Source organism: Rosa rugosa, chromosome 3, assembly GCF_958449725.1.
Source record: "Rosa rugosa chromosome 3, drRosRugo1.1, whole genome shotgun sequence".
Lineage (NCBI taxonomy): Eukaryota > Viridiplantae > Streptophyta > Magnoliopsida > Rosales > Rosaceae > Rosa > Rosa rugosa.
In genome coordinates this window covers 26,088,255-26,100,279 of record NC_084822.1, presented here as the reverse complement: position 1 = coordinate 26,100,279, position 12,025 = coordinate 26,088,255, and the positions used below count along the sequence as shown (strand labels likewise).

The 12,025-nt window shown below is 40.6% G+C and overlaps 1 protein-coding gene and 1 long non-coding RNA gene across 3 annotated transcripts; both read left to right on the top strand.

Annotated features, from left to right (window-relative positions):
• The first annotated feature begins 317 nt into the window (after window positions 1-317).
• Window positions 318-1,910, top strand: LOC133741409 (uncharacterized). Its single transcript, XR_009861891.1, has 2 exons — window positions 318-760; window positions 1,591-1,910. It is a non-coding gene; the product is annotated as an uncharacterized LOC133741409 (long non-coding RNA).
• A 5,317-nt stretch (window positions 1,911-7,227) lies between these two features.
• Window positions 7,228-11,101, top strand: LOC133738492 (protein DETOXIFICATION 54). 2 transcript variants are annotated; one of them, XM_062166048.1, is made up of 4 exons: window positions 7,228-7,669; window positions 7,811-7,913; window positions 7,986-8,861; window positions 10,329-11,101. In XM_062166048.1, the coding sequence occupies exons 2-4, from the start codon at window positions 7,857-7,859 to the stop codon at window positions 10,896-10,898; spliced, it is 1,503 nt and encodes a 500-aa protein (XP_062022032.1). In that variant the 5' UTR covers window positions 7,228-7,669; window positions 7,811-7,856; the 3' UTR covers window positions 10,899-11,101. The 2 variants fall into 2 exon arrangements, with proteins under 2 accessions (XP_062022032.1, XP_062022033.1); XM_062166049.1 differs by having other exon boundaries at window positions 7,240-7,349.
• Window positions 11,102-12,025: the final 924 nt, after the last annotated feature.

The window sequence follows — 12,025 nt, the reverse complement described above, 5'->3', positions numbered from 1 at the left end:
TACTATTTGATTTTGATTGAGAAAATGTACCCATTTGAAGTGAAACCGATCTTATTTGACTTGGTCATCTTGATTGATCAATTTGGAGGGAAGAGGTTATAGGTTAGTCAAAGTTGGAGGGAAGAAACCCTCCAAAATTTGTCAAAACCATGTGTTTTGGAGGGAAAAAACAAATGGTGGACAAATCAATTTTTTTTGCGTCATTTAGTGATTCTTTAGTGATTTACGTGAGTTACATGCTTGAATTAAAATGCACTGTGACGAAAAATAAAAAGAGGTACGACGTCGATACGAAAAATGAGTCAATTGTTGTAAATCATTATGGCTATATCATGTAAATAGATATAGGGTAAATCATTATGTTGTTATAGGCTTACCCTTTCCATGTTTTATGGATGACTTTAGGAATCCTTGTTTTATGGAGGACTTTAGGGGTCCTTGTTTTATGGAGGACTTTAGGCTACATGTTCCCTATCTTCCACTATATGTAGTCCATTTCTCATCCATGTTATGAGGAGAAAAACAGAAAATACTACACTTATTATCTGCATCTAAACTCTCTCTCTCTCAAGTTCTTAGAAGCAAAGCTCTCTCCATTTTCTGAAACACTTTCTATGTTAGTTTTACAACACGTTATCAGCACGACTAGCTCTAGGATTCGGATTGCCGATCGACAAGAGAAGAGGTGAATAACTCTTGGGTTGCAGAAAAGAAGAGGTTCATCATTCAATCAACATCAATCTACCAGCTCTACAACCAAGTATGTTTTTCCAAGCAAAAACAGATTTTACTGTTTCAGTTTACCTTCTGTCCTCTGTGTTCCCGTATTTATTTAAACTAGTAATTCAACTCCAAAATTCACCAAATTTTGTATGCTAGAGCCTCTGTGTGTTTACTGCATCTCTATAATTTTTCATATTTTTCTGGGTTGTTTTGGTTGGGATTTTGGTTTGTTTTTCGACTGCTATTCAGTAGAAGCTGCAATCACGATTTATGACTTTTATTGAAGCATCTAGTTTAACTTAATCATCTATGAGAGACACTTATTTCTCTTGCACTATAATTGGCATAATGGAATGAGTAAAAGGAAAATCAATAGCTTTTTAATTTAGCTATTAATTCATGTATATTGTGACAAATATCTATAAATACTTGTTTGGACTTTGTGATAATGATACATCTTTCCTTCATTATTTATTATGATAATGTTTTGTGGTGTTACCTGCTCATATTAAATTTAAATATTTTACCCGCTTAAATTCTTTGCATTAGAATATATATGTGCGGAATGCAGGTACTTAACGAACCGGAAGTTCACACACAGTCACACATAAACATTGAACCAAAATTTCATACATAAATATTGAACCAGAAGTTCACATATAGTATCGAACCTGTAGTTTTGACAACACTGAAATATTATGAATCTTTCTAAGTAGGCTCACCCAATTCGATGTGATGTCTAGGCAAGATACAATGAGGCTGTGTACTTAAGAGAGCCTCGCTCCACCCAAACCTCATACTCTTACCTGGTCGTATTTAATTAGAGTTACCAAAAGGGTTGAGTAATAACTTTTCATTCCTTGGCAGACCAGCTTGAGCCCAGCAGGCCCACTCTCCCTCTGCGGGACCTAGCAGCCCAGCAGGCCTCACACACCATTTAAATTACGCATGAAAGACCGGGTCACAAGCCCGCAAACTAAGCCCGATAGGCTTCACTATCAAGCCTACTCCTTTGGTCCAGCAGAATCAAATAAAAGGAAAAATGATTTGATATTGTAAATAGATTCACCATATTTAATATGTGTAATTAATTGCCAGAAGCATTTATTCACATAATTGTGTGATAATTAATATGTTATTTTACTAGCATGCAATTAATATCTCAATTAATTTGTGATTTTTATTTATCCAATTTGTGAGATTATTTCAATTTGCTCAATTCAATATTATTGTGTTACTTGTCTAAATTTTCGCACTAGAATATATGTGTAGAAAATGCAGGTACCTAATGAACTAGAAGTTCTAAATGAACCAGTAGTTCATACATATATCGAACTTGTAGTTTCGATAATGCCATTTAAGAAACTTGAAGTTTCCTTCATAAATTCACCACACATGATAAAACCAGTAGATTTTACATGTTTAATCCGATTTTCCATACCATGTTATAGAACCTGAAATTCCTATTAGTTGCTTATGGACGATATTACCCAAAGCACTAAGATTATTTGTTCCTTTCCTGTAAGAAATACCAAATCTCAACAAACTTGACTTTGTTTCTTTGGAGGTTTCTGGAAGAAACTATCTAAAGTGGTTCAAGATGTGATAATTCATCTAACTGCAAAGAAGATGAGATCAACAATCAATGCTAACAATGTCGTCATTGAGGCTTTTAATATGAGTGCCATAATTTTCAAAGGAAACATATGGAGAAAACACTCCAAGTTGAGTATCCGATGAAGAGGATACACAGATTCTTTGGGTCGCTCTAGAAGAGCACTTTCACCATCAAATGACCATTTTCTTGCTTGAAGCAAGACATGATTGGCAGAACGAAATTAGCCCATATGACCATCTGCCACTTGGCCAAAGCCCAAGAGGCCATGTAATCAGGCTCCACGTGGCCAAGGCCCACGTGGTAGGAACCATGATGCCATAACTCAGCAAGCCCGAGTTGAAAGGAACACTGGTCCGACCCGCTGCCACCAGAATCGATCAGCATGATCTTTGTTATCAATGTGGAGGAATTGACTGCTAGTCCCGCACCTGTTGTGCGATAGCCTAAGCAGTAGATGAGTATTACGCCAGTCGCAGAACTCGAAATACCAACTTTATTAAATGGTCATTTTCTATCGATTCCACACTAGAGATCATGGATTTTCAGGCAGTTACTGAACATACCGAGGATTAGAACTCGAAGACATGGGTATAATTGGCCCCTTGTGCCATATCTATTTCATCTTAATGAATGAAACATCTTCGGATTTTGGTGATTTATGTTTTCAATTATTTTGGATTATAGAAATGTGGTTATATTCGAATATATTTAATTCAATAAACTTATTCATCCATGTGATCCATTGAATTAAATAAATGAATAGGCATATTCTGTGGGGAAGTTTGTTGTCTGGTTAAAAGTGCTATTACGCACACCATACTCCGAGATCGGAGATATGTTTCAAACTTATTGCCCATGCATACCTCTGTGACAACCATATCAGGCCAATCCAACCTGATAGAGGGCTATGGCAAAGCCCACTTTATGTTGTCCAATGGTACTGAATTTACCATTAATGAGGCCTTATATTCTCCACGTTCCAGAAGAACGTTATTGAGTATTAAGGATATTCGAACCAACATTTATCACGTTGAAACCCCTAAGAAAAATGAGTGTAATATCTTTGCATAACCTCTGAATGTGCGGCCAGAAGCGTATATTGGAGAAATTGAAATTTGTTAGCCAGAAGCTAACCAATTCGAGCAACTACTTGCTATGGCATGACCATTTGGGACACCCAGGTCAAAGTATGATGCACCGTATCCTCAACTTATCACACGGGCATCCCCTTCTGAATAAGGGTCCTGTGTTTAGTAACACATTACGCCAAACTTGCTCGTTAGGAATGTTAAACTCTAGACCATCATGTGCAAAGACTAGTATATACACACACCATTTTTCTGCACAGAATGCAAGGAAAATTTGTGGACCTTTCCAACCACCATGCGGACAATTTAAATATTTCATGGTTGTGGTTGATGTATCGACAAAGTGATCACATGTTACACTATTGTCCACAAGAAAATGCTGCTTTTGCTAAACTCTCGCCCAGATCATGAAATTGTGGATCACCACTCGGATTATCCCATAAAGTCCATAAGACCTGATAATGCCGGAGAGTTTACAGATTGTCACTTTGATGAGACAGTCTTCCCGCCGTTAGGGGGAGATAAGAACGTTACCGTTCCTGATGAACGACGTGAATTGACATGGAATGTCCCCACTATGTCTCATCTCGATCCCCGAACCGCACAATGCGATAGTGAAGTGTGGAGAATTCTAGATCTACAAAGTATAGCCCAAAATATGCCAGACGCTTTCTCTGATCTAGCTAAAGTGACGAGATCACATATACCTGCTGCAAATGTGCCTGCAAGGATAGATGTCCCTGTAGGACATGTCGTCCCAGATGGACGAGGTACGACCATAGCGGCTAACCAGTCATATGTCCCTGCCCAGAAGTGAGGTAGACCACTAGGTTCGAAGGATTCCTATCCCCGGAAGAGGGTAAAACCAGCACAAACGAATCCACTAGACATCGTGATCTCAACTGATCCATCTCACGAGATAATTCCAGATTATGGGTCCGTCCTAGAAGAGACAACGTTGGGGGACGCTCCAACGTTTGAACCCACTCTCGAGAATAGAGAAATCTCGATAAATTATGCATGCTTAAGTGAGATTTGGAATCGAAATGAGATTATCATCGATGATATATTTGTATTCGCGGTAGCTACCGAAATTATAACTAGCGATGACATCGAACCTCGCTCCGTTGATAATGTCAACGTAGAGACGAATGGCCAAAATGGAAAGAAGCAATCCAGGTCAAATTAGATTCCTTGACAAAGAGAAAGGTGTTTTGGACCTGTTGTTCCTACACCTCCCCATGTTAAACCTGTAGAATTTAAATGGGTATTTATAAGGAAGCGTAATGAGAAAAATGAGATTGTGATACACAAAGCTCGTCTAGTGGCGCAAGAATTTTCTCAACGCCCTGTGATTGATTACGAGGACGCGTATTCTCCCGTAATGAACGTCATAACGTTCCACTACCTTATCAATTTGGTAGTTTCCGAAAAACTGAATATGCAGCTTATGAATGTGGTCATAACTTATCTCTAGGGGGATCATAATACAGAAATATACCTGAAAGTTCCTGAAGAACTTAATATACCCGATGCAAATAGTTCTAGACCACGGAACACGCTCTCCATTAGTTTTGAGGCGTTCACTTTATGGATTGAAACAATCCAGACGGAGGTGGTATAACCGTCTAAGTGAATATTTAATCAGGATGGGATATGTGAATAATAAACTATGCCCATGCGTGTTTATTAAGGAAACAAGTTCCTAGTTTAGAATTGTGGCGGTCTATGTCAATGACATGAATTTGATCGATACTCCTGAAGAGATCAAGGAAACCGCAAAGCACCTGAAGTTGGAATTTGAGATGAAAGGCCTTGGGAGAACAAATTATTGTCTCGACCTGGAGCCCGAGCACAGTGCAGATGAAATTTTGGTCCATCAACCAAATTACATCCAGAAGATGTTAAGATGCTTTAATGAGGATAAAAGCAAGCACACCCATGGTCGTCTGAAGTCTAGAGAGAACCGTATCGTCCTGCAGATGATAACGAAGAGATATTGGTACCAGAAGTCTCATATCTAAGTGCAATAGGCGCATTATTGTACTTGGCTCAATGCCCTAGATAGGACATCTCATTCGATGTGAACTTGTTAGCTAGATATAGCTCTGCGCCAACACGCCGCCACTGGAATGGCATGAAAGACATTTTCCCGCTACCTTAGAGGTACAACGGATATGGGCTTATTCTATCCCTACGCATCAAGGAATGGATCAAACCCCCTTGATCCTCAGAATGATGCTCGCATTGTTGGATATGCTGATATAGACTATCTATCAGACCCGCACAAGGCACGTTCCCAAACTGGTTATGTCTTTACCATTGGGAATACTGCAATTTCTTGGAGGTCTACGAAATAGACACTTGTTGCTACATCTTCGAATCATGCTGAGATACTAGCTCTTCAAGAAGCAGTATGTGAATGTACATGGCTAAGAGCCGTTACAAAGCATGTTCGAAGCACATGTGGACTGCATTCCACCACTGATGAACCAACCATTATCTACGAGGATAATGCTGCTTACATAGAGCAGATGAAGACGGGTTTCATCAAAGGAGACAACACCAAACATATTGCACCGAAGTTCTTCTTCAATCAGCAACAACAGGAGCATCAGAAGATTGAAGTCAAGCAGATTCGATCTGAAGATAATCGTGCAGACCTCTTTACCAAGTCACTACCAAAGTCTACATTCCAGAAGCATGTTCAAGGTATTGGTCTACGTAAACTATCTGAATTACCTAACATGTAATTTTCAGGGGGAGTCGAAATCAGGGGGAGTATCCCGAAGCATATACACTTGACCATCGTGTACTCTTTTCGTCCTTCGTCCAGGGTTATTTTGTCCCACTGGGTTTTGTTACCTGGCAAGGTTTTAACGAGGCACATCTTTAGAATGGTCACCCCACTTATACTACATCCTGAAGATGCTTTGATTTGACATATATGCATTTGCTCATCTTTTCCCTTCGACCACGAGTTTCTCCCACTGGGTTTACCGGGCAAGGTTTTGGTGTAGCAAATCTAAATGCATCCCTCTCGTAGACATACTACCTACTTATGATGCTAATAAGAAGACTCCACTTATCTCCGAAGCTGTGATATTACTACTCCACACTCATACGCGTTGTGCTCTTTTTCTCCTTCGACCAAGGTTGTTTTTTTCCCACAGGGTTTTTATTACTTGGCAAGGTTTTTGATGAGACAACTTAGAAGCGCACAACCCATGCAACACTATTGACATGAAATATCCAAGGGGGAGTGTTGTAAATCATTATGGCTATATCATGTAAATAGATATAGGGTAAATCATTATGTTGTTATAGGCTTACCATTTCCATGTTTTATGGATGACTTTAGGAATCCTTGTTTTATGGAGGACTTTAGGGGTCCTTGTTTTATGGAGGACTTTAGGCTACATGTTCCCTATCTTCCACTATATGTAGTCCATTTCTCATCCATGTTATGAGGAGAAAAACAGAAAATACTACACTTATTATCTGCATCTAAACTCTCTCTCTCTCAAGTTCTTAGAAGCAAAGCTCTCTCCATTTTCTGAAACACTTTCTATGTTAGTTTTACAACATCAATCAGTCAAATATCACGTTTATAATTTTAAAGGTTCATGTATCATACTGAAAGTCTTCTAAGTCTCCCGAGTCCCGACAATATTAGTTAAAAAATCTGAAGAAGAGAAAAAAAAAAAAAAAAATTGGTATCGTATTACATCCAACACCCAAAAATGACCGGCTCTTTTTATTTTGCCACAATATTTTCAATGCGTACGACACTAGTGATGGTACCCCGCATTAATGAAATGCTTCTCCCAGAGTACCGTCCGTCCCTTTTCCTCCCTCCCCCATAGAGAGCGTTAGTTTCCATGATTTCCCACTGTCTCCTCTGCCTTACAACGATTCAGGTCTGCTCCAAGTCTAGTCCAAATCTGGTCTAGTCTATTTTCTATTCCCTTTCGGTCTATGAATCTATGTAGCTATCGGCCGCCATTAGCCCTGTGCATTGCTCTGCTTTTTGCCCCCCATTCAGTGAAATTGCACATCAAGCAAAAGCAATCCCAACTTTGTAATTTGCTTTGCTAGTTTTTGCTTTGATTGACATCTGAAATCACTCGAACCAATTCCCCTGTTTTCTACCTTTCTGCTGCTTCCTCTGCATTTTAAGCCTTTTCCTGTTCTGCTCCTTTACCCCCTGTTTTTGGGTTGAGAGAGAAGCTAACAAAAAGTAGGTCTTGTCCCAAAAAAATTTACGCGATTCTTGTTCCAATAATCACTTGCTTGATTCAGTCTGTGAAAATTTGATTCCCAAGTTGTTGGGTTCTCTCTAACAAACTGTCTGATGAAATCAACCTTTTTCTTTTTGCAGATTTCTTGTCATATAAATAACAGTAAGCTTTGCACATGCAATAGAAATGGCAACTGAGAAAGACCAAGATTTCTTCTCCCACAAGCACCCTTCTGCTTCTCAGGTAAAACAGAAACCCAATCTCCCTGTTTCATTCCCGTCTCTGTTTCTCTCTAACCATGGAATCACCTTTCAGGTAATGGAAGAAGTTCGAGAGCTCTGGGGCATGGCCCTTCCCATAACGGCCATGAACTGTCTGGTGTTCGTCCGAGCCGCGGTGTCGGTCGTATTCCTGGGCCGTCTCGGCAGCCTGGAGCTCGCGGGAGGCGCCCTCTCCATCGGGTTCACCAACATCACCGGCTACTCTGTCATGGTCGGCCTCGCCTCGGGCCTCGAACCCGTCTGCAGCCAAGCCTACGGCAACAAGAACTGGGACCTCCTCACTCGCTCCCTGCAGCGCATGGTCCTCATCCTCATCCTCGCAGCGTTACCCATCTCCATGTTGTGGCTGAATCTCGAGAGGATCATGGTTTTCGCGGGGCAGGACAAAGCGATCACGGGCATGGCGGCCACGTACTGCCTCTACTCTCTGCCGGACCTGTTGACGAACACGTTGCTGCAGCCGCTGCGGGTGTTCCTGAGGTCGCAGAAGGTGACGAAGCCGCAGATGTACTGCTCCCTGGTGGCAGTGGCGTTCCACGTGCCGCTGAACCTGGTGCTGGTGAGGATGATGGGGCTGGGAGTCCCCGGCGTGGCGGTGGCGTCGGTGCTGACGAATCTCAACATGGTGGTGCTCATGGCGGGATACGTGTGGTGGGGGAAGGGGATGACGATGATGAGATGGACGGCTGGGATTGGAGAGGTGTGTGGTGGACTTGGCCCACTGTTGAAGCTGGCAGTGCCGAGCTGCTTGGGAATATGTTTGGAGTGGTGGTGGTATGAGATTGTGATAATCATGGCTGGTTATTTGCCTAATCCAACTCTAGCCGTCGCCGCCACCGGGATTCTTATTCAGACCACATCCATGATGTACACTGTGCCCATGGCCCTAGCTGGCTGTGTTTCCGCCAGAGTAAGCTTCCCTTTCGTTCCTTAATCTCTGTCATATCATGCATATCACATCACATCATATCATATCATATCATATCATATCATATCTCAGACAGACAATACTGTACGTCTTCTTTTTTCTGGGTTCTGTTCCTTTTATGCTTCACTATATGCAAGATAATTTAATTTCTTTATTTTGTGGGATCTTTCTGTTCATCCACTTGCAGTATTTCTGGGTTTTCTTCATGGCTTCTCACACACTCCTACATTCATTTCTTGAACCATTCTAAGTGCATTGGCTCCAATGTTTGAAGTTTGTTCCAATTTGTTTTTGGTCACTTGTACATTTTTGTGTGGTGATTTTGTCGTATTGTTGGTCTATTGATGGGTCCAACTGGCTGGTCCACTATTAAGGAATGTGTTTCATTATGATATTGCAACAATTCTCTTTGCAGAGCAATTTCTTTGGTTTCTGAGTTGTGATAGTGTGGTTTATTAATTAATTAGTTGTCTTTTACATGTCCATATAGAAAGAAAGGGAAAAAGAAGGCAATCTGAGTGCATATATTCCCAATTCATGTACATAGTGGAATTAAAGGTTTCATGGGAGATATGCTTGCTTTCTTTTTTTGGATCTCTTGTGGGATTTCATCACTTAAATTGATCCAGATAGGTCACTCGTGTGATGTAATGTAATGTGCATGATAGGACAAACTTATAATAGGACATGCCATGCCATGCCACTACTTATACTATTGCTCCTTTTTTCTTAAAGCTCCCTCCCACCACTTCTATGACGAAGTCCCATTCAACCAACAAAACAAAGTGAACCAGCAGGCGCAGGCCATTTCTCACCAAGACCTGCATATTCTATTACACCCATTACACCATTTTAGAGTTGGGACCCAAAAAATATGAATATGAAGCGTAGTGGTAATGATCACAATCTTGTTCATAAGACAATGATTGTCTTATTGATTTATTACTATATATTGCATTTGTTTTCTGTGACAACAACCTCATAGTTTCAGTCATCAATTAGAGAAACAGGCTAGGGTTTATATGCAGTTTTAGGATTTAGGATAAAAGATTCCAAAAGGATTTCTGGTGTGGAGTTCCATTGACAAAAGATGGTAAGAGTTATTAGTATCCCTGTAAATTTTATCTAGGTTTTTCTTAATTATGCCCCAATTCAAATAGAAGAAGAGGAATCCATTTTGTAGACTCTGAAATAACCATAGTGGATGCATTAGATGCACATCGAGTAAATATCTACCCCTCAAGGGTCCCAACTTACTGCTTCAGAGGGAGAATGCATAAAACTTGATCTCCCATTGACAACAATGAGAAGTAGTTCAAAAGGATGAATAGAGGAGGATTGAAGGCAAATTTAGAACCATGCATGCAGCCCTTTCTTCTTTAGTCTCTGTAAGTTGTACCAAAAGAAAATAATGCATATGTAATTTTGTTTCATGTTTTAATGATGTAGGTTGGGAACGAGCTCGGAGCTGGGAAGCCATATAAGGCCAAGCTTGCAGCGATGGTTGCTTTGGGATGTGCATTTGTGATTGGCATCATCAATGTAACATGGACGGTGATTCTTAGGCAGAGGTGGGCTGGCCTGTTCACCCAGGACAAGCTTGTCAAACTTTTGGTTGCATCAGTTATGCCAATTATGGGGCTCTGTGAGTTAGGTAACTGCCCCCAAACAACTGGCTGCGGCATCCTACGCGGCACCGCACGCCCTGCCGTGGGTGCCCGTATCAACTTGGGTTCTTTCTATTTTGTGGGCACTCCTGTAGCTGTTGGACTTGCTTTCTGGCTCAAGATTGGGTTCGCCGGGCTTTGGTTTGGTTTGTTGTCTGCACAGGTAGCTTGTGCTGTGTCTATTCTCTATGTGGTGCTGGTGAAGACTGATTGGGAGGCTGAGGCTTTGAAGGCCAAGATGCTGACTGGCGTAGAAATGGTTGTATGCAATGAGAAAGATGATGAAGAAAACAAGGGCTTATTGAAGAATGAAAACCATGGTGATCACAGTAACATAGATGAATTCATTTAGACTTACGGATGAGAGGAAGAGAGAGACCTTTGTTGTGTAGTTACGTTGTTCAGGGTCATGAGCTGCTCGAAGCAGTCATGCTCAGGATTTTGTGTTTTGGCTTTCTTGTTTCGTTATTAGTTTTCATGGGTCTCATTTTGTCACCAGAAATAGTCACTAATAACACTATATATCCAGAAGTGTGGTGGATATAATTCTATAAACTAGAAATAGCCTCTATTTCCGGCTAGCTCGTTTAGAAGTGACCTGTTTTCCCTCTTTTCTTTTCCGTAGTAACCGACCAGTGACCTTGAAAGTACTTCGGCTGCATTTAAATGGAGGTAAAAGACCGGAATATCATCAAAAGTTGGTATTTGAAGAATCATCCGTTGGGATCTTAAAGTCTTAAACAAAGAAATCTTGAAACTCTAGAGGGAAAATGATAATATGTTTTTTTCTTCTTCAAGTCAATCAATATATTTTGAAAATGATAACACAATTTGGTGAACGAGAGCTTATTCATTCCCTATTGTGATTAACATATTTGATGATGATTTTCGAGTCACCTTGTATTTGAATTTTTTTTTTTTTGAATCCCTGCTTCACTGCTTGATACACCGCGGCTCGGACGAACACCAGACAGTTCATGGCAAAGGGCCATGCCCCAGAGCTCTCGAAATTCTTCCATTACCTGAAAGGTGATTCCATGGTTAGAGAGAAACAGAGACGGGAATGAAAACAGGGAGATTGGGTTTCTGTTTTACCTGAGAAGCAGAAGGGTGCTTGTGGGAGAAGAAATCTTGGTCTTTCTCAGTTGCCATTTCCATTGCATGTGCAAGGCTTACTGTTGTTTATATGACAAGAAATCTGCAAAAAGAAAAAGGTTGATTTCATCAAACAGTAGGTTAGAGAGAAGAGAACCCAACAACTTGGGAATCAAATTTTCACAGACTCAATCAAGCAAGTGATTATTGGAACAAGAATCGCGTAAAATTTTTTGGGGAAAAATTCACCAACGGTGTCTGGACACTTAGGAGACTTTCAGAATGATACCTGAACTTACAAAGTTATCAATGTGATACCTAGACTCATTTTTTCGTATCAAAATCGTACCTATGACCAATTTCTGTAACGGCTCCGTGACGGAA

Coding starts and splice junctions, on each gene's coding strand:
- LOC133738492 (XM_062166048.1), top strand. CDS start 7,857: ATGGCAACTGAGAAAGACCAAGATTTCTTCTCCCACAAGCACCCTTCT. Junction 7,914..7,985: donor AGCACCCTTCTGCTTCTCAG/GTAAAACAGAAA, acceptor ATCACCTTTCAG/GTAATGGAAGAAGTTCGAGA. Junction 8,862..10,328: donor CTGGCTGTGTTTCCGCCAGA/GTAAGCTTCCCT, acceptor TTAATGATGTAG/GTTGGGAACGAGCTCGGAGC.